The sequence below is a fragment of the Hylaeus volcanicus genome, chromosome 3 (assembly GCF_026283585.1).
Source record: "Hylaeus volcanicus isolate JK05 chromosome 3, UHH_iyHylVolc1.0_haploid, whole genome shotgun sequence".
In the NCBI taxonomy this organism is placed as follows: Eukaryota; Metazoa; Arthropoda; class Insecta; order Hymenoptera; family Colletidae; genus Hylaeus; species Hylaeus volcanicus.
The window spans coordinates 2,043,708-2,066,757 of NC_071978.1; the positions used below are offsets into that span (position 1 = coordinate 2,043,708).

General features: G+C 42.8%; 1 protein-coding gene across 2 annotated transcripts in view; it reads left to right on the forward strand.

The window, feature by feature from the left end:
- Positions 1–21,434, forward strand: part of LOC128873895 (uncharacterized) — a 35,945-nt gene extending 14,511 nt beyond the window's left edge. The window contains exons 3-8 of one of the 2 annotated variants that reach the window (XR_008456513.1): positions 4,135–4,248; positions 5,138–5,224; positions 15,963–16,163; positions 16,381–16,575; positions 17,029–18,601; positions 18,679–21,434. Coding sequence is in view for 1 of the 2 variants with exons in the window: in XM_054117880.1 (XP_053973855.1) it covers positions 4,135–4,248; positions 5,138–5,224; positions 15,963–16,163; positions 16,381–16,575; positions 17,029–17,744 (1,313 nt within the window). In the remaining variant the exon portion in view is untranslated. Of the gene's footprint in view, positions 1–4,134; positions 4,249–5,137; positions 5,225–15,962; positions 16,164–16,380; positions 16,576–17,028 lie in introns of both variants that reach the window. The other variant, XM_054117880.1, reaches the window with a different exon arrangement.
- The last annotated feature ends 1,616 nt before the right edge of the window (positions 21,435–23,050 follow it).

The following is a 23,050-nucleotide window of genomic DNA, read 5'->3' on the forward strand; positions in this document are numbered from 1 at the left end:
CCCTCGCGCTCGCTTCGCCGGCAAACAGGGGAGTTTTTAACACTGCATGATCCCTGGGCAAACTTAGGGTGTACGCGAGCGCTCTCGTGTCTTCTCGCGGTGTGCAAATCCTTGTCGTGCAAATGGACGCGGACTATCGCGAGCCCATAAACGCCCAAGCGTTATATCTTTATGCGCGCGGAAAAACCGTTCGTCGCGGAGACATTTAAACCAGCGCGAAGCAACTGAACACGGAGTCTTGATTAACACTTTGACTGCCAGAGTAAAACTCGTAAAAATTTCTACAACATTACCATTTTGTCTCGACGCTATTGAAGATCAGATTATTCAACGTTTATCCTAGTATTTAATTTTTGTTATCTTTCCAAATTCACGAATCCTGTTCAGATTTATTTTTATTATCATCCCACCTTTGGAATTAAGCTTCTTGATCCTTAACGAAAGTCCTGTTGCCCTTTTGCAAAAGTCTCAACTTTCGATTTATATTCGTACAAGTGAATGTATAAGTAATTGAATAAAGTGTATCTAGAGAGATCGTATATTCTTCTTTGATAGTTACCTCTACGCTTTGAAAAATCGATCAGATTCGAAGTGTACCACTTAAATCGAGAAATTATGTGAGAATTCGGTACGAAACACGGATGAATATATTTCGGGCGCAGATTGATGCCTCGAAAGCTGGCGTTTAGCACGCAACGAATTACGATTTCGGGAAGCGTAGGCAGGTGGAGGGCAGCAGACCTCAAGGGGGAGGATCGTTCTTCCAGCGAGTTACACATAATGCCTCATAAACACCCTCAAAACGCTTGCTATCACCCTCGATTCGCACCCGTGCCGCCATCACGGAATCTGACACCGCACTGGCAATAAACTTTGGCCTCGTTAGTTCCCCGCACCCTGCTTTAAAATCCCCGCGTTCCATTTCAATTTCGTTTTTTTTTCACAGTTTTCTCCTTCAACCATTCAATCGCTCATTAGTGTTGGATAGTTTTGATTAGACCGCTTTACATGATTGATTTTACAGAAAAATATAAATGTAAAGTAAAATATTTCGCATCGTTTAAAATAAAGTTTCAGATATATTTCAAATCGCCTGTGTTTTATCAACACTAGATTTACAGAGCACCTTATAGAAACTGTTTATATCTTTCGTCAACTATTTATACTGATTTTTATCCATACAAATAATTCATTAATTTTACTAAATCGACGTCACTGACCAAAGTATTTCTTCAGTAATCAAAATCTGATAAGAAGTTTGAGTAAATTTAGTGTTAAAAATCAAATTCTTAAAGCCTCTGTTGATAAACTATTTAGTTTCACTATCTATAATGTCTAAAGAATAATGATTACTTTACGTCTCCAAGGTAGTATAACTTCTTAATTGAATTCCTTAGAGGAATGCAAGCATTAATCTTTGTTTTTGAAACGATGCTCGCATAACAGCGCACAGTTCCCTCGGTGACGTTTAAAGTCAGGGGTTGAATATTTCGCTCGACGTGGCGGTAAGCCGGTTAAATGTCGTGGTTCACCGTAAAAACCCGGTCGTTTGCCGTCCGAGGCGCGCCACCATAAAATAAAACTACGCAACCGCGTGCATATACGCACGTCGACCCCATTATAAGCCGTATAACTTCATGGTCGTAGCGCGAAAACGCGCCTAAGTGCCAACCTCCACTTTTCTCTTCTACCCTTATAAGGTATTTTACTACTCGATGTGTCGTAGAAAGCAAGTTCGATTCAACGAAGTTTCGCTATCAAAGTTATCGAACTTGGTATAGCAAATTGAAACGTTACCATGACCTTGTATCGATCTTTTATTTTTCCGAAGGTTGATTTTGTTTCCAGAATAACTGCTGAATTAAGTCACGTGTTTCTCACTTTTGTTAATAACTTTTTCATTTATTCTTTAAGTGAAAATATTGCTTAATTAACAAATAAGCACCATCGTGTACGTATGTAACATCGTTAAAAGAGTTTTTAATTAATTAAGGCCGATTCTATAAAATAGCAGAGATTGATTTAAAAAAGTAGAGATTAAAGAAATAAATATTCTGAATTATTCAATAAAATGAATAAATTTAAATCATTCTACTCTGAACCGATCGGATTAATCTGTTGTAGCAAACAAAAATTATTCGTTTGTGTCATTTATCATCAAATTTATTCAAAATCTTCGATCCTCGTTGAAAAAATCTTTGCTAGTTGGTTCCGTTGCTAACAACATTTCTCAACTGACATTCTTCAACATAAATTCTTCTCGAAAATCTAACGGATGCGTAACCCTACCGTTTCATTACAAATGAGAGAAAAAGTATATCTCTTTGAAGGTTGGATTTATTTCACGACAAAACAACCAAACCGAGTTCGGCTTGTTAGCAGATTCCCACTTTGAGTAGCAGACAAATTTCAGCGCCAATATAATTCGTTAGCGCACCCTCTTTGAAGTAACACGAATCATGTTACCTACGTACAAAAGATCCATCGACAGGTGAAATCGCGGAAAGTGGTTGTTGCTGAAGGGGTTAGATGGGTTTTGAGGGCCACAAAGAAGGCACATTTTCTATACATTTTTTCGAACAATCTAAACGAATTATATTATTTTAATTTATGTTGTCCGAAAGAGTGACATTTGAACAATATTTCATAAATTTTGTATACAAAAATATTAAAAAAATAAGCCGATGAGAGCTGGTTTTCGAGAAAAAACTATTCTTGCGGTGGTCAGGAAAAGTCATGGTAGCTTCGTCTAAAATCAAAAATACTTTCTTGCTTACTTTCTTGCGCCCTAAAAATTACATTTTCTCAGCAAATTATTATTATTGACTTAAATTTACATCATAGCGTAAATCTATTTTTACAGAAAATATTGCTTGGATTACGGAGAACACGCTTCGTTGACTTTTATTAGACAATTTATATAGAAAAAGATATAAGATTAAATTCTGAGAAATAATGCTTGTTGCGATACTTCTTTCCGCGACTGTATGTAGGAAAAAAGAAATACCAAAAAAAATTACGAAATTACGAAAGAAGTACTACGAGCGTTATCGGAACTTGACACGGCGAAAAGTAAAACGACAAAATCGCGCGTGACAAGCGACCGCGCATATTTCTGCAAGGGAGACCCTGCGTTTAGCGTTCCCGACATTAACATATTCCGCCCGATTCAGGCCAAACATCGACGCGCCGGCGCCACTCGTTCAACCCCCTTACTTCCGGCACATTTGTGTTTTGTTTCCAGCGGGTGCACCCCCTCTCCTACGCGCGTCGTCGTTTCGCTCGCGCGAACAGTTGGCCGCGTTTTTCGCGAAAAACCAGAAAGGAAAAGACATTTGTCGGAAAGCAACTGCAGGGGTGGACGATGATTGGGGGTTGCTCGCCACGCGAAAGCATCCAAGGACTTTCCGTTTCTCTATTGATTTATCGCTCGCTAGGAATTCTGTTTATCTAGGTGTCATGTTCTAGAAGGAAACGTTCGATAATCGTAACTGTTAATGGAAACTGACAGGGCCAGGATCGATCCTCTATCGAATGATGCAATTTGATATAATTACATATCGGTATGCTCGTCACAACTAAGACGAAATGATTGATGCTGAATAATAGGAATTTCTTAAAACCATTTCTATGGTGTTTATTATAATATCGGAACAAGCTGCTAGAATATTTGTTTAATTTATTTCATTATCAATCACTTTATGTTTGTCATCGAATAATTTCTTCTGTGAACATTGCTTTTCTTTTATTTGCGGAATCATTAACTTTCCATATTTATTGGATAGCTTTGATCTTCTTTAATTCTATCAAATTCTATCATAGATGATGTCTTGGAAAATTTTGCGATACACCTACTTCTTTCGAAATTGGTCCCTCCTTTTTTGCCATATCTAGTCATTATTCAAACTCTCGCCAATAGTGTTGAAGCGATCCTTGTAAAGGGCAGATATCTCGACAAAGTTAGTCGGATTGATACGGAATAATAGAAATCTTCCTAAAACCACTTGTATGATATTTAATACTGGAACGAGCTACTAGAAAATGTGTAGTTAGCACGATGGTAGCACTTCGTTTTACCACCTGGCGATAATTCCAGCCACGAACCCGTGTTCTGACTCTGCGTTTTCATTCCAGGGAAGAGCTTCACCTTGACGATCATGCTGCAGACGTCGCCGCCTCAGGTAGCCACTCTGTCCAAAGCGATCAAGGTCACCGTCGATGGACCCAGGGAACCCAGGTCCAAGACAAGTGAGTGTCGGCGGAATTTTACCAACAGTGGGTAACTCCGCGCGGAAGAAATTCCGGCGAACGTCGCTTAAAACGTTCGCGAATTACTTTTCATGCAACTTTGTTCGTAGGCATAGGGATTCCATGTCTCAACCCTTTCAAGGATTGATATTGTCCAACGTGGAAATTACGTTGAAGCTTTTGAGAGTTTAGATATGTTTACAAATATTTATACGTAATAACGTATAAGATACGTGAATTTCAAGTAAAGATCCTACTAAGATCCATTTTCCGAAAATTCACGGCTTTCAGACAAATTGAATCTGCCGATCTATACTACTATTACAAAGAGGTAAAGTTTGTTTGTTTATTTGTTCGTATGTAAGAAGTAATCTCCGGAACTACTGAATCGATTTTAAAAATGTTTTCAGTTACGAAAAGCTACACTGTTCCGGAGCGTAATAGGCTAATATAAAAATACGTTTATTAGTAGCTTGATATACGTGAAAATAATATAATACAAAAATATTGGTTATCATTAGCTCTTATATTTAACACCTAGTTCTTATATTTAAACCACAATAACGTTTTTTATATTGAAAATGAATTGAAAAATATTAGGGTACTTATTGGGTGTCATATATTAATCTTGATAAAAAAATAATCATTTTATCTTCTGGGAAATTTCATGATGATAAAGTCCCTTGCCCTTTACAGCATGTGATTTGGTCGCTTAGTTTAGGAGATAATGAAAACTGAAAATAATTCACAGAGAAATGAATTATAGGTCATTCGAGTGGCTATTGCTGTGGTATTTCTGGGTCAGGTTAGGAAATTTGGGTGGTAGGGAGATTTCTATAAAAAAATAAATACAACCACGGTTACTTACGGAGTCCCCGTTACGTTTCAGGACACCAGGCCTTTCATCCGTACCACTTCGGGCCCAGGCCGTTCCCTTTCGTGCACCCGCAGGATCCGCTGGGATTCAAACTGTCCGGTAAGTGTCCATGGTGTCTCTAATCGAACGCGTGTTTCCTCGTCGTTGGTCCGTGTCTACCTGCTCCCTTACGACGCACCTTCGGCTCGCTACGTCTCCTCGCGCCAACGGATAACTAAGTTTCGAACCCTGTGACGCGTCCCCTTCCTCTTCTAGCCACGAAGGCAAGCCAGGCGGCTGGCATCGCGGCTACGAAGGGTGTCAAAATTGAGCGTCGGCAGGCACCGTACTCAAAATTGAGTTTTGCCGCCGGGCGTCTAAGTGGAGAAGACTCTGATTAAGCTCCGAGCCGCTCTGCCTTTTCGCTCGTCGACGCTTCTACTCGCGTTCGCTCCTCCTGGGAAACTTCGGATCTCGGTTGTCGCACAGGGCCGGAATCCTAAAAACTTGGCCAAAATTAATGAGAGTTTTCAGATTTACGTTCGAGGGTTTGTGGAACCCTATATTACGAGTCTGATATCGGATATGAGAAATTTTAAATGGCGAAAAGTATTCATTAATGTGAACAATATTTGGAAAGCATTTTTTAGTAACATCGATGGCCAGTCGATCCGGCTTCATAAGGGATTAACTGAGGTATTGCGCGTTACCATTAAGAAATAACCTGGTTATTTGAGTCACTGTACACCATTAAGTGCAGTAGTTGAGCGAAGCAGTCCAAAACAGAGCCAACAGATGCAGTGAAGAAGATTTGATTAGTTTTGCTCGATGTACAAAAATGGATCAATTGATCATGTTAAAAAAAAAGAATGATCCAAAAATTCCACTCGCGTCAGGAGTTATCAGCCTTTGAGCCACGCGATCCTCCGAACAGTTTACAGGATTACCGTTACAGACCCAGTTTTTCAACTTTTTAAACATTTCCGATCCTGCACGCTGTGCTACAACTTTCTCTGATGTGATTCTGTACCATCCGCTTTCGATCGATGTAAGTTTCACTCGGCTTGCAGGCCAAGAAGCCATAATTTTTCCAAGCTTCTCCCTTGTAGTTACACCTAGCGTAAATTAGATTAAAATTACATTTTTATCAATTCACAGTCATAGTCGAGCGACATTACAGTTTCATTTTCAGACGTGTTTCTCGTGGCAATAATCTTCTTTCAGTGGAATATGATCGAAATTTCATTACTAACCAATACCGTTGACATACAAAGTGACGTCTTATTACTACACGAACCTTGTTATCTCGTGCCAACGTGACTGGGTATTTACACTGATCGGAGCTCAGGAGATTCGTCTTTCATGGAATGCGACTCCTACGGGCGGAATGTTTCGCTAATGTACTTCGCTAATGCTTAGTCATCCATTGATCGTGATGAAGTTTGAGTCTCGTCCATCAAGCTTTTCGTAGCTGCTAAAAAAGCAATGTAACACCAGGTGATCGCGTTTAATATAAAAAAAAAAGTCGTAGAAAATTCTACTCCCTTCAGATATGATTAATCTTTGTACTGCCCGATTCTTGGCGAAGTCTTTGTTGTACTATCTTTACATCTATTTTTCAAACTTTTTAAACAAACTATCGATATACCTCTGTGCCATCCGCTATCCTTCGACGAAAGTTTCACGCGTCTCGCTGTCCAAGAAGCCATAATCGTCGACGGTTTTCGCTGATAGCCACGCCTAACGCATGGACCAGCCAGAGTTCCATTTTTATCAAATCACGATCGTAACCGAGTGACGTCGCAGGCGAATTTCCAAAGGGTTTTCTCGTGGCGGAGCATCGACGGGCTAGTTCGGCGGCACGGATTCCAATTCAAATTCGTTCGAAGCTCGAAATTTTGATGGGACTAGCCTCGAGCAGCGAGGGTCGGGTACTGATACTGGTGCACCGACAGTGTATTGTTTCGGCATGATAAGCGGCTTAACGGAGCTTCTCTCCCTGCCGCCCCCGGGGGTAGTGTGGAGTAGCAGTCCTGCCGTCGATTTCTCGTCCCTCCCTTCGCTCGCCCCTCACCTCTCACACCGTCGCCCTTTCCCATCCCCCGTGGTCTACTCAATCAAGGACCAACGGCTGCCGCGCCCGGTTTCTCTTCCGACTTCTCTCTTCTTTCCTTCAGATTTCCATCGTAATTTCAGCTAACGAGGACGGACGCAACAATTTCCAAGCCGCCTGCATAAAATTCTTCCACGGTAATCACGAACGGAACCGTCGCAGCCCGTCTCGTAACGTGGCTCTGCAAGTCTGGTAAATCGAATTACCGAGGAACGCGAGTTCTCGTCGCGATGGGAGCACCGTGCAGGAAATTCTGCGGAAAGGAACGCGCATGTGGATGCGATAGAAAGACGTTCAACGCGAAATTTTTAAGGATCGAAGTCACGTGCCCACTCCGCCTTCTTGCCAACAGTTCTTGACCCTCTGAACCGGGCCCTCTGGATATATCGAATACCGTCACTTTCGTATCCTACCAGTCCATATTACGACTTTCCTTTTATTAGGCTGTTACCGATGAAATTATTGAATTCGTGATCAAGATTTAATAATAATAATTTTAGTGAAAATATTTTTTATTAATCAAAATATCATTCAACAAATTTGATCCGTCTCGATCATCGCGAAAAGTAAGCTCACTTATGACTTTATGAAATAAATATTCCTTTACGGAATATTTATCGTCTTTAATTCAACCAACTTACGGTTTAGATTAATCTGGCAGCGGTTCTTACATAGTTAAAGGTCGGCGATGTCATCTGTAAGAAACCTAACACTTTTGGTTATATATACATGTGTACGTGTAGTTGCACTCGTAACTGGAAATTCCACGTGACTTCAGGGAACTCCTCGCTTAGAAACTCCCTATCATTCGTCGTCATGAACAGTCACTTGATCCGCTCTGTGTCTCGTCGTAAAGTCTCTTGATCTGCGCTGTATTATACGGCGAAGTTGCTCGTCTGTCGTATCCATCTGATTCGCAATGTACTGCAACACTTATCACCAGCTTACAAGTATCGACAAGTTTCTATCTCGTTGCTTCCACCCCCTTCGAGGATACACGAGACGCGACACGTTTTTAATTAGTGCAGAAAATGTTAAAGTTTGACAAAGTTAAATACATTCAGTTTCTCTTTCTTCTTCTCCTAATGTGAAATAGAATAACGAAGGTGGGTAGCAAAGTAACCGTCAGTTAACCAGAATGCCAAACGTATTTCAATTAGGGCTTTGTATCTTCGTCAGCTTAGCGAATATTGACTTAAAATGTTTCCAGGACGTTGGACAAGCATCAATCTTTTGCAAACAAATGGGAAAGTTGTCAATTTCATTTTATCTTCGTAAATGTTAATACATGCCCTCTGAACCTTGCGTCTTTCTACATTATTCATATCTACTTTGTCTTTTTAAATAATTAACTTATACTTAATTTAATAATAATTATGATTCAGCTTCTATTGTGAAAAATTAAGGGTACAAGACATACAAATATCATAATATCATTAAAGAAATGAAAATTAATTTAATCGTAATGTGTCATCTAATAAATTAATATACTGTTTGCAGGTGATAATCTGCACCAATAAATTAATCATTCGGCAACAAAAAATTGTAAATTTATTTTACTGTTCTCGATATGTTTTTAACAAATTTCTCGTATACTTCGTGGAACATCGATTCCGTAAAATAGTTACGTATCTTTAATATGACATTGCTCGACGATTCTTTCTAGAAAGAAAGACTAGAAAATATATCAATATAATTCAGACTTAGCATCATACTTCTTTTATAGATATTACAAATTCGTATAAATCATACGAATAAAAAAAATGTTTTCGACAGAATAAAATAAAACTTTTGTTGAATGCACCAAGTAAATTAAAACTTATTCAAATCATTTCTCAAACACTTTCTACATTTGAATTTGATCAAATATAAGTTCGAGAGGAGTCTCGAATGATCCCAGAAGTTAAATTGGTAAAGCATAAGTCGTTTTAGGGCAAAAGGAGACGCGCGTGCACACGTGAAACTGGGTCGTGCAGCTTGTTGCAGTCGCGACCGACATCACCTGCATATCGATTGGTTTATTCCCAAACGATGTCCGCCACTTTTTCAACCCTTTCACTGGTAGTTCGTCGTTCCGCGCACAGGTTGCGCCTCCGTCCAGTTCGCCGCGGGGTCAGTCGGCCAGCTTTTGAACTTTCGCCACCCCTCGCTGGGGCGGTGTATCGCTGCTCGGATAAAGATGTGTTTCAAGTGCTGGTTTATTAGATATCCGCACCGGTGGGGTTGATAAGAAGAGGGGTGGAAAGCGTCGAGAGACGGCTGGCTACCCGAGCAGGGGTTGTTAAGGTGCCCATTGAGGTGTAACTAGGGGGATGTTATTAAATTTCGTTCGGGCCTACCTCGAGGGGACGGTTGAATTTTATGGTCTCACCGACAAAGTCGAAGTTCGGCGCGTCGGGTGTCTTCGCGGCTATTCTGCTCGCATTGTTCTGGTTCCTTTGCCGTGTATAGAATGCAACACATTTGCTCGACAAAAACGTGATTGGCTTAGATATTTCTGTTGAATTTTGTATCAGGCCAGGAGCAGCAGAGGGTTGCAAGGTATATTATTAGACTTGTGTATCTTGAACGACTTGCGTAAAGTTGAAATATTTACTGTATATGCAACTTTACTAAAACAGTAAAATTGTATAAAACTTTGACGTCGCTTTCTTTCAAGATTTAGAGGATAGTTTCTCGCTTACCTTAGTGAAAAATTTGAAGCTTCGTAACAAATTTTTATTTTTAAATTTCTTGGACAACAATTAAATATTAACAAATAAAATGTTTACATTGGGAGCTTTCTTCGGGTAGTTACTCTCCATTCCGTTTCGCCTACATCAATCGATTATCGATGGTCGATGTTTTCATTCTACCCAATTGGATAATCCCGCCGATTTTTTGTGCGAGATTTCTTCAATTTGCAAGTATCGATCTTGTCCCCTTACCTGCTGGCATCGCAATAACAGTCGATAACACAGGTTACGTTGCCTCGCGTTTCTACGATTCAATTTACATGAGCGTGGATCGAGAGAAGTATAAAGGGGAAAGAGACTTTGGCGCGTGACGTCTTTTAACGCGAAGAAAATTAATGTATTCGGTGACTGGCAATACACGAAAGATCCTCGCTGAGATTGTCCAAGAACGAAAACACCCTGATCACGTGTCTCCCGAGAGGCCGTCTTTGTCAGTCTGGCTAAGGGGATGAAAAATCGCAAGACCCGGGATTCGAGTTAACAAGAACAGCTCGCGCAGCTCGATTCTCTACCACCCTCCTCCCACCCTCCAGTGTCAATTAACCGCCTACCAGGGGTTGGGGGAGTACCGGAAAAATCGCAACCCCTGTTTCAATAAGGTGGCCTTTACCTCATTTGGGGGAGATTGTTAGGAACGTTCAGTTTAAAACTCTCGCTTCGTTCTTGAATCGTTTCTCAGTAAATTCGCGACCTTTTTAAACAGAACCCTCCCTCCCTTCATTATTCCTGTCAATGATCAATCTACTTTCTCCATTTCATGGACATTTATTGCAAACTTTATTTACACTATAATATTTAAAAATTGATCAATAACTTTAGGGTGAGTTGTAGAATCGTACCGCATTTAGTTTTGAGTAACTTACGTTTAACTTTCATCAATGAAGCATCATCCAATCGAAAATTCAAGAGGAATTGGCTTCCTCGAGCAACGATTTCTCGCGTTCTCTTCGAATGTTATGCTTTAAAGCACGGAGAATTGAACGAAGAAGTCAGAGAAATTTTATTTATATTTAAGAAATTTGCGGACATAGGATAAATTAGTTGGTAATATCTCACGTGAAACATTCGCGAGAGAAACGTCTTTGGATTGAATAGACGAGGGGGTTGGTTTTCAGAGAAGACGAACTCTCCGGTTGCCCGTAAAGGACCTTTTCAGGTACACGGAAAACCAAGTAACCCTTCACGAGTGCGGTGCTGGATCCTTAAAGGTTCCCTTTTTAAGGGCTGGTCCTGTCCACCCCTGCGTCAAATCACGGCGGATCCTTTAAATTCGCGTCACATTTCACCCTCCTGCGTGTCTTGCAAGGGTGTCCCAGGGTGCCCCGTCTTTTAATCAGCTTCGGTGACCAGAACCTTTCGGCGGAGACGACGGTAACTAATGATACCCTGCGCCGTTCTTCTTCATCCCCCTGTTCGTGTCGTCTTCTCTCCTATCCGTGACACAAAAACCCATAAAGACGGCGGAGATGGATAAATACGGCGAACTTACATGCGGTGGCATTGATTTGTAATTTCTTTCCGCTATCGAGTCGCGAGAGTGATCCTTTTTTTTTTTAATTCGATTGTTCAACCCATGTTTTTTTTTCTTCAAGACAACAGCAACATGATGAGACCACTATAAGATCTCATGAAAAAGGTCTTTTAATTTTTAATTTTTATTTTTGAAACTAAACGTCCTATAAATAAACCGTAAATATAAAAGGTTCCGCCTTATCATTCCCTATAAGCTGATACTTTTTTTAATTTCACACCTCTACGCCTCTTAGAATTTCCAGCAAAAATCGTCCCGCGGTTAAATAGTTAGTCAGTTACGAATAGTTGTATGTTTGAGATAATTATCGTTTATATTCTCGAATCTATTTAAACAAATCTGAATTAGTTCCGTCACAGTGTTCGAATGAAAAATTATTATCCGATTTTATATCATTGATTTGGTCAATTCGATGCGTCTGTCTTAAAAGAAATCATAAATAGAGAATGAAAACGGTAATAATTTCATTTGTTTATAACGTTTAAAGGATAAATGAAAATTTTGCATTCTATCCACTCGTATACCAATGAAGACGCAGGGTGGACATTCTTTCGCCGTTCTATAAGATTTATTCTCATTCTTGTGAAATGAACGGAAAATATTTCGACGATTGTCGTCGCAGAAATTCCAAGACGAGTCTCGTCAATTTTTAATTCCACGTACGCAATCGTGTCGGAGGTGCGAAGAAGAAAGGTGTGCACACGGAGACGTGACCCGGGGAGAATAGCGAGCGTACAATGAGCGTTTCGAAAAAGTTCTTCGTTTTTATCCGCGTCCGTAACTTCAAAGAGGATGCAAGCGTAAATAAGAGAAGATAGGAGGGTGGGGGCGAGCGTGGGAAGGGGCATGAAACGCGGTGGCGCGAGAGGGAGCAAGAGAGAGACAGCAATTTTCTCGTCCTTTCTCGAAATATCTCCTCGTAGAGCTTAGATCGGTGCCAGGGACCTTTCCAGGGTGGCATTTTAGGGGTTGCTGCGACGCGATAATGAGAACGGGCGCAAAGGGTGGGTGTGCAAAGACATCCAACCGACGGTAGTGAGAGGCTAGAACGGCGGTAAGGGGGCTGAGGGGGATGGGAGAGGTGGTGGCACCGGGACGAAGGACGGGGGTTAGAGAAGAAGCTGAAAAGAGGGGGAGGGTGTGCAGGCTCCACAAGGGTTAACGCCTTAGGAGTAAGAAGGGCGTTTTAACTCCTGTTTTGCATAGATTTGAATAGATAAGGAGGACAGGAAAATACGCGAATTAATTTATTATGTATCTCCGCGCCGTCGGAGCGGAGGGATTTTAAGCGAGCAACCCCGAACGACCGGCTTTACTCTTTACTTTCGGGGGTGCCCGTCAGACTTTAGCCCAACGTCTTTAAACGCCCCTTAAGTTGCCCTGCCGACGCCGACGGCCCTCTCGTAGGCGTGACAGACGTAACTCGCTTCTGTTTCTTGACGGCGCGGAATTTCTGTCTGTTCCGAAGCAAGAACAAAAGGTTCTTGGGGGTAGGTGTTGTTTATTCTTCTGCATCCCTAGTATTTTTGTCGTATCGCATTTTACTCGACGAAGGGAGAAATGAGCATAGTTCGGTTTCTGTAAAGACCGGGCTCCCTATCTCGAACAAGGCATTACGTAAAAATGGTAATTTATAAATTTTGCGTACAATGGGGAACATGTATTTTCTCATTCGATTGCAGACTTCGTAATTAATATTATTGGCGTCGAGTAAATTTAAGGAAGTCGCCATACATTTTTAGCAAGTGTCCGTAATGCTAATTTAACGCCAATTGTTCCATCGTAAATCCATGTAACATCTAAGGTTCTTTATTTACAGTTGTTCACCTTCCGCGAATATTGTTCGAAATATGGTGTCAGGATAAGATAATTAACTCGTTTGTTATCAACTTTACGAGTAGATCTAGACTCGTGTTACTTTCTAGACTGTTTCTTCGTCGTTTCAACCTATATTTCTCTTTTGTATCGTTCTTTTCCCTCGAAGCTTTTCCTGGACACGGTAGCGCGAATGGTTAATTAATTTTCAAAGTCTTTCGCGGAGGTTCGTTATTAGACTCATCGAGTATCGGGACGTAACGTTAACCAGGACCCAATGTGACGCCAGCTAAAATACCGGAGCACATTTTGAACACGCTGCTCGATAATACATCATCCCTTAAAGCTTCGGTACCCCAACGGAAGGCACACATAAAGGCAACTAACCCTAGGGCCGTAACGTTTAAGCTTAACATTTCTCACCCTTTAAAGGGTAGCAGCTCCTTGAACCCTTTCAGCTCTCTCCGGGCCTTCCGTCTCTTTCTCTCCGACTCTTTCAGAGATCTCGCCAGGTTCTCCCCTCATTAGTCTTCATTTGTTTTCGGAATTATCGCCCGCCACCCTCCCCGTCCCGGCACGCGAGCGCCGTTGTAAGAGGGTGCTAGGCATTTTGGGGGTTTATTAAATTGAAAGTATGTTACGAGCAGTTTGAAATAGATTCGCGCTCACCGTTAAACACCGAGACCTCGCGACTAAACGCGAAAGCTCTCCGAGTTGACAACGATTAGAAAAGACGGAATTAACCCCTAACGGTATGCAAATTATTTCCATACTCGATGTGACGAAGATTCGTCGGAAATCAATTATCGAAATAGCGAACGATGCGACGTTCATTTTTCCGCTTCGAGAAAGCGGGGAAGATCGAGCGAGGATTTTCTCAGAAAACAGTCAGAGCAGACTCTCCGCTTACGGCGCATCAGGTACACGGAAACCCTTGGCCTCTTTAAGCTCGCTGGCAGCGCAGCTTTCGCGCGCCTCTTATCGTTTTCTTAATCCCCTCATAAAGTAGCTGCAGCTACAAGCTCTCTTACTCTCTCTCTCTCTCTCTCTCTCTCTCTCTCTCTCTCTCGTCGTGTCTCCCTCTTTCTCCATGCGAGCTTCCAGCTGGGCTGCTCGGCGTTCCGCGCTGGTGTGGTAGAACGCGAGATAGTGGTGTCCTCTCTGGCAAGCGCGGCTTAAAGAGGGCTTAAAAATCACCCCTTCGGCCCCTACCGAGCTTTTTCCATCCCCGCTGCTGGGTGTCGCGCGACTGGTGGGGACCACAGCTCCTCGAATCCGCGCAACTGCAGCCACCGACCGCCACGCCCACGTTCCAGTGACCAGACAACCCTCCCCACCCGACGTCGAACCTCCCCTACCTGCCGCGCTGCCGAGATCCCCTACCCACCATACCGGTGGCTTCGGAGCTTTTACGGAATTTTTAAACTGCCCCGCACAGATGACGGTATAATCTGCTATTGATCAAGGTGTTTCGAAAAACCGATACCGTACCCGATGACTACGGGCTTCACTTTTACTCCTCCTTCGACCCACACCCTCGCGCCATTCAACACGAACGAGCCGTGGTTTTCTAACTCCTTTCATTAGTCGTTTCTCTTTCGTTCTGTCGTTTGAAATTTTTATCGCGCACAAGACGTTCTTTTCTTTACCGGTGGGTCATCCCGTTCCTCGGACAGACGCCTCGAGATATCGCAGGGAAAAGGGGAAGGACAGTCCCGGAGTACGGGGAATATGGTATTACTATGGTACGAGTAAGTAGAACGTAGATAACGGCGAGAAACTTTTTCTACGAATGCCACCCATAACGTCTCGCCACGATATGTCTCCGCGAGAAGGTGATTTTTCTCTACGGAATACTTGGCTCGTCGGAATTTCGTTCGCCTTTTCCGCTCGGAGGAAGAAACGAGAGTAGGGAGACCGTGACCAGTGTAATCGCGCTCGAACAGATTAATTCTTCCGATGTCGTGGATTTAATTGCATACCTGCACACGCAAACCCGATCCCATGGTCGAGCGCGGTATTGGCTACCCATTGAAAAAAGGTGATCGATCGTTCCTCTATTCTCTGTTGGATAAATTTAACTGTCCATCCACGTCAAACTGCTCGCTACGTCAAAGGGAAACGTTTCTGTAGTTCTGTCCGTCACTCGGCGATCGCTTATCGGTCTGACGTTATATAACGTTTCCAGATCACCTCGGGAAACACGTTTCTTTTCTAACGAGTCCGACGTGGGTTATGTATCGCCGACCTCTATTGCGCAATCGTTTCAGCCACGTTTGTCGCGATTATTGCGTTCTCGCGATTGATCCTTCCTTTAAGAACGTCGACAAACTCTACTCTCTCGAGATCGTTTTCGCCTTTTTGATTGCATAACTTGAACGTTGCTTTTCGCGTATAATTTCCTAAAATCACAAAGCTATCTTGAAAAGCTAAGATAAAGGGATCTACAAATATTTTATATCGTTTATCCATCCAATACAAATATTTGAATACTCGATAGAATCTACACCACTTGGCACTCCAAGGAACTAATTTTTCCTCGCAGCTCCTGTTAGTATGGAAGAAGTAGAAGAGTTTCCGTTTGAACAATACCTACCGATTCTCTACCGGCTAAAACTTCGAACCATCCAACAGACATAATTTTAAATCTCTTCGATTGCACAGGTTTGCAACACCTGAGTCTGGAGCAGGGAGCAGGCCAGGGATGGGGTGGCTTACCTCGAGGGTCTTTGCCGTCGCACTGTCTTCCACCACCTCCTGGTCACCACTCGCACACGCATCCTCCGACAGCTGGTGCGTCGGCCTTCAATCCCTTCCACCACAGCATCGAGCAGAGATCACCTAGATTACCTGGACCTAATAATGGTAAGAACTCCACCTAGCATTCTTACCAACGTCCCGATTCTTATGTTTGCGACATCGTTGACGCAGTAGCGTAGAATCCGAGGGTCTAATCTGTCGTAGTCAGTCTCAGCTTCTTTTCGAGAAGAATGTCGTAACCGAGTAGCAGTATCGAAAGATCGAACGATTTTCAGTTACAGTTCGTTCGTTATTGAGAGAACACGAATTGGTATTTTTAAAGAGTCGTCCAGGAACGATTTGGGTCCGATCAGCGTCTCCGTGAGGGAGGTGACGCCGACGTCGTCACCTGGAAATCCTGGGCCAGGGTTGCTTACGACGGCCGCTGTGGCGGCGCCCACACCGCCGGCAGAGTCGACGACGATCACAACGACGACAACGACCCCCAGCCCGTCCGGACATCATTCTCACTTCCAAGGTATCGTTGGTTACATTTCACGACGCAACCTTTATTTTACTAACACACTGTTTTATTGTTCGCACAAAATAACGGTATACGCATTTGTTTGTTGCTGCCTTTGCAATTTTTTCAAAGTTCAATTGGTAGATGCACATCATATTCCAACGTATTCCTAACACGCAATAGATACAGTTTTGAGTTATGGCGTTAACCCTTTATTCACTGGCGCGTCTTATAAGTCCCGTCAATTTTCTCGCGATACTGTATTAATTAAACGCTTTGAAACCTATTGCGAAGATCAAGATGGACGCCTAGATTTTAAAAACCTTTGAAAAATTCAGTAAATAAACGGTTAAATAACGCAAAAGATCCACATATATCAACTCTAACCATTATTTTTTCATACACGTTTCGGTCTCGAACCAAATTTCTTAATATCCTTTGACCAATTATTCGTTGTTCCAATGGTAGGTCTTCAACTTCTGGGAGCCACAGGGTCCATCTTCGGATCGATATTCGCCCCGCTGCTGCCGCAGTCTTCCTGGCTCTACAATCCTCTCTACCATACGCAGCAGTACATCCTGGAGCCCGAGTGGCACGCTCTGGCACTCAGGATGGCCCAGCAGCGATTGCAGAGGCCCGATCAGGCCAGGTTGGAAGAATTGAGGAAGCTTCGAAGCAGCAGCAACAGCCCCGAAACTGGCGTGAAAGAAGAAAAACAGCGGGACGACGATCAGGACGTTCTAGGTAGATCCGGCTTGGACAGTCCTGACGGAAGCATAGAAGTCGACGACAGGAACGAATGCGATCAGAACAGGGATCGCGTGAGAAGCGACGAGTCTCTACCCGAGCAAGACTCCCCGAGGATTTCACCGGTCAGAAGCGACGCGGACGACGCCGACGCCACGTTCCAGGACGCCACTGTTCATCTCAGGCCTAGCATGGAGAACTCCAACGATCAAGAAGCGTCCGGCGACGAGCAGATCCCTCGTCGGGGAGACATCGCGGTGAAGATCCGTTTGGAAGGCACCGTGGATCTCAGCACGAAGAAGGGACAGGACAAGGAAAACGTAGGGCAGGACCTGACCACCAGGAAGAAGGATGATGATACCGACGTTGAGAGGGATGAAGTCAGGCCCAGAAGAGAGAGAACCCCTAAACCCAGGCACGTTTGGAGACCTTACTAGAGATTCGCATGAAATTCTCGACTCGAAGGATTTCTGGCTGCAGAGGTCCTCGAGCGTCCTGTAAATTCGCTGGGATCTCCATCGACGTAGATCGTCTCGGTTATCGTTAGCGTTTGTGCGTCGCGTTCCGGCCTAGTTTCTGACGAGGGAATCTGTAATCGTTCCGACTGAATGTACACGATCCTGAATCAGGGTTCAGCCGCGAAAAGCTTAGCGCCTGGTGAACCGGCCAGGAACTATCAAGGACTCGAGGACTAACCAGGGTTTACGTTCGTATAATATGTAAATATAACCGGCGTCCAATTATTACCTAGGTTACCGTTACGTGTTAAGCACTACCCATTGTCATTTCGAGTGAGACTAATCGATCTTAACGACCCTCGCCACACCGAGACCGATGATCGTAAAGAATCAGTTCGCCGTGGCTCTACACTGTAGAGTCTACAGAGTTCTGTACAGAGAACTGTTCGACGCGAGAGACAAGCTAGACCGGCTGTCGATCGGCTGTTGATTCAAAAAAGTTTAACCATCCGTGCGTGTCGGGGGTCGTTCGAAGCTTCTTCGTCAAGAATGGGGTACACTCGTGCCGTTGTAAATATAACAGTCCCGATGATTCCGAGTCCAGATTGCGTCACATCCCTGTACGCTGCTCCTTCTTTTTTTACGAGGAACATTAATCGGCCGTGACAGAGCAGATCGACGAGCGTTAGCATGACTGGGCTCGAGACCGAAATCTTTCACTGTTTAATAAGTACGTCATCAAATAAACGTAATATCATCCGTTCCACGAATACCACACCTTCTTACGCAGCGTTGTCTTCGACGAATCCCGGAAACCTGGACCCAATCATCGACCAGTAAGTACATACTATACGCTGTTATATTAAGCACTTAGACTGTTTGTTTCCCTGAAATCTTCGGGATTCATTTCTAGCGAGATAGCAGTCGTTGGTGACGAGAAACCTGGCTCGCTCGAGCGACCTAACTTATTGGTATTAATATTAACCCTTTCGACGCTGGGGCACTTGGCACGTGTCGCGTGCAGAGTTCTTACAGTCGTTTTTATTAAGCGTGTTCGACGAATGACCATATTCGTTCAACGCATTCACTACATCGATCGTCTAGTAATTATCCACAGTGCCATAGGAACAATACATTATGCGACAAAATTAAAGATTTGCAAGTTACTGATCTTAAAAAGTGTGCTATCTGAAAGAAAATGGCCGTGTAACGATATCGAGAAATGCATTTTGAAGCTTACAGTCTTAAATTGTATGTCCTATCGAGCGATTAACATGGAGGTGGTTTTTCTTATGAATGTTACTACCGGGATCCACCATGTCAAATTTTTGGAAACTTTTATACTTTTATGGAATTTATCAAATTTTCTCTTAAACGTTTATCAACGTAACGTTAACCTATGGAATTTAACTTTGATTTTGGTCGTTTCTGGACGAAACTACGATATTCGTCATAGAGTTATCGGGAATGAAAGCAAACCTTGAATTCGGGTCTTTTGATACCAAATCGGATCTGTGATATTGTCACCAGGCTTATCTAAGGTGTACCACGAAAAGGTTGGATGATCGTAGTTGCATTCCGCGAATAATGTGTTTTGGATTAGTGTGAGATGCGAGCAAAAGGAAGGAGTATGCGTGGAATTTGTATAGCGAGGAAATTCACCCATCACTAGAAAGTGCTACAAAATATTAATGTTAATTGCACATTTTCAAAATTGCATATGTACTCTACGTAAATTTCGGACTTACTCCTCGCCTTCTCCACATATTTCACACTTGTTCTACACTTTATTAACGCATATCGCACACATCCTATTCTAATTTCAGACATTCTTCACTTATTCTACGCTCATTCCCGACTTTCTTTACACGTTCCACCCTTACTCCATACGTGCCACACACATTTCACATACATCCCACGTACATTTAACAATGACTTTATATTTTATACATTACACACCTCTGCAATTATTCCGAACATTTTCGATATACTCCAAACATATTTTATAGATTATAGATAGATTCTGCATTCATTCTACACGTGTTCTAACCTTTTTCTATATACTTCACGGATAACGAAAGTATGCTTACTGCACACTTCCTCTTCGCGATCCACTCTTATTATAGACGCGTTTTCATGATTCGCACTAAACGTTTACACATGCCACGCTTATTCTGCATTACACTTTTTTGACAGATTTTTTCCACAAATTCCACTCAAATCGCTCTCGCATGCTACGCGCATTCCACCCTCTTTTCACACATTCCACGTTTATGTAACGTCGATGAAATGGATAAAATTTTGGACAATACAATACGATATACAGGCTTTGCTTCGAATGCTTTTCATCGATTTGGTAACCATCGGTTTAGGAGTGAAGCCACTTCTTAAAAAACCATAGCTAGGTTAATCGTTCGAAGGGGGTTGATTTTAAAGTAATCCTGTACTTTTATTACAAAGTAAAGAGATTTCCGAAAGGACTTTAGGATTTTGTTTTTTAATCAAACACAAGTATCATAGAATAAATTCGATTTTTTAACTTGATTTAAATGGTATTGCAATTAAACGTAAATGACGATGTCCTTTAGCGTACAACACGATTACTCTGACAAGTGAATTTTGTTATCGAATGAAAAAGGTACCAAAAACAAAAAGCTCCTTTATGGAAAGCATCGAGAAATTGTTAAGATTGATTACGTATTTGCAAAAGATAATCGTAAGCTTTTACAGAAATATTTACCGCGTCTCGTGATGGAAAATCGTCCCTGGGAAGTCGCGGCAGCGCGTGCGAACTAACCCAACCTAATCCGCGCAGACGAGATGCAGCAGATTCAATAATTCGCCGCGATTGCAATCGAGCGGGATGCACCGCACGCAAAAACGGGCAGGCCCGATATCCGGTCGGTGAAAAGGTCCGCGTGATTGATGGGACACACAAAGCATACACCAACCACCCTCTCTCTCTCCCTTTCGTGCTTTTTCTCCCTCTCTCCAGCTCTCGTCCCATCCGCTTGTTCTCCTGTCACAGTGTCAGCCGTCACGTCTCTGAAATCGAGATAAAAAGACCGCAAAACAATTTTCTACATTATTTTGCGATGCGCGGCCGATCAAATGAGCAATAATGCCGGCGCACCGCCTCTCCATGAATCTTTCAAGCGACGCATTCAACCGTGGTCCGTATGCATCGGTGCGTTCACCGATGAAAATGTGTTCCGTCGACGGCGCTAATTACGATTGGCCAATATTCCCGCTACAAATCGTTGATAAGAAAAGTAAAAATCTGGTCGTGCGGACGGGAGAATAGTAAACAACAGGGGTGGATCTACCGTGATGCTGACGAAGCTAAGAAGAGACCACAAACAACTCTTTATTTTATTATTTATTTATTTATCGTAATTACTTTCAAGAAGCATTGACGGACGTTCTTTTTAGTTTTTTAGACATGGTGTGGGACATATAAATAAGTGTCTAATTTCTTTCTTATAAGTGTTTTATATTTAATAAGTGCAAACGAAGGAGGAAGAATTTTTTTGTTGGATTGTTTTCCCACGTAAATATCGACGAAAGGTAATTAAACATGACATTGGAACTTTTTAATTATTTGATTTCTACCGAACCCTCCGAAAAATGCATTCCGAGTATGTAAATAAATTGGAATGAGAAAATGATTTAAATGCACAAAGATCCCCTATATGTGGTAAATTAAAGGACGAGTTCATGAAACAGAAACTGTGTTTGTTAAAAAAAAATTGTTATACCAATTTGACAATATATTAACTTTTATTATCTTTCATATTTTTACTTCTCTATAATTATTTGACTTTGGTATTTTTCTATCTACTTATAATTGCACATAAACGGTATGCTTCATTCAGGTCAGTTTTGTATTTCGTAGTGCACTAATTTATTATATTTTTCGTTCTTTGAATCTTTTTATCTGTAATCATGTAAATTTTTACGTTATTTTAATTATTGTACATACGTAAATGTTCGGTGCGGAGTCCATGTAAGATGACCAAAACGTCGTTTCCGAAGGCTTCGTACTCCATTACTTGACTCCTACGAGTCTATTATTGCTTTCGTATATTAACCACAAAATAGAATAGGTACTTCTCTATAACAATCATAATTTTACTTTCTAAGAGCAATTACGTTTATTATGTTTAAGAAAGGAAATATCAACGATTTTCATATTCTCAAGCATCTAATATCCGTTAAATTCGTAACTCTTCGTTTCTCGAATAGTCCTAGAAAGAAAGGGCTGAGAAATTAGAGACACTTCAAAAGACTTCTTCGATTTACCATGTTACTTTCGCCGAATCGAAATGTCACCATCGATTCCAAAAGAATCGATCAAACGGGGTTCGTAAGACATCACCACGGATTTTCAGTCCCGCAGAATCGCCTGAAAGAGAAAAAAATAACGGACTAACAGGCTCGGGGCGAGCATCACCGGTCAGCGGTCTCTTTTTTTTTCTGGGGAAACCCGTACACGTCCATGCTGGTCGGGTTATCGCAACAAACTACCCCAATGACGACACGATTAAAATTTCACGGGGGTTGCGTGGCCCGGGCGTGTTCTCTCTCGGAACAAACCGTCTCTGTATGATCCCTCTCTCCACCGTGACTGCCCCCGTCCATCCAGCCGCCCCAGACCACCTTTCGACCCCCTCATCCCCGTCGGGTGATTGGTACGCGACCGCAGCCACCCCCGCCTTTTTAATACACCCGCACCTGCATACTCTACACCCGCAACCGGTGAGCTGCTGTCGTATATATGCGAGAGGGTGCATCCAAACCCTCCCGCGAATCCCTACCACCCTCCTTGACCGTCATCCCTTGTCGACTATCCTCGTCCCGTTCCGTCGTTCGCCGAGTTTCTCGCTCTTTTCCTCTGTCTCTCTCCGTTTGTCCCGGTTGGCGCTCTCATTCCGCGTCAACGTCAACGGTGCACGTCGAGTGATTCATCGATCGAACTCGTATTCGTGTCCCCGGCTCGTTCATCCCCCAAAATAGCGACAAAGACTGGCCCTCTCCTCTGGCGGTGTGTGCAGGTTCGTATGAAGCCATGCCCGAAACCGCCGCCACGGCGTCCGGCACAGAAGCCAGAGAGACGGAAAATGCATTTCCAGGGGATGATTGGGGGGGCCGTTCTTTCAATCGCGGTGGCGGCCTGTGGCTCGATCTCTTTTTCACCGATCTCGATGGAATCGATGGCCCGTGGTTTCGGAACTTCTCCTCGATACAAGGATTCATTTTACGCGGGCCCTGTGGACGCGCGATCG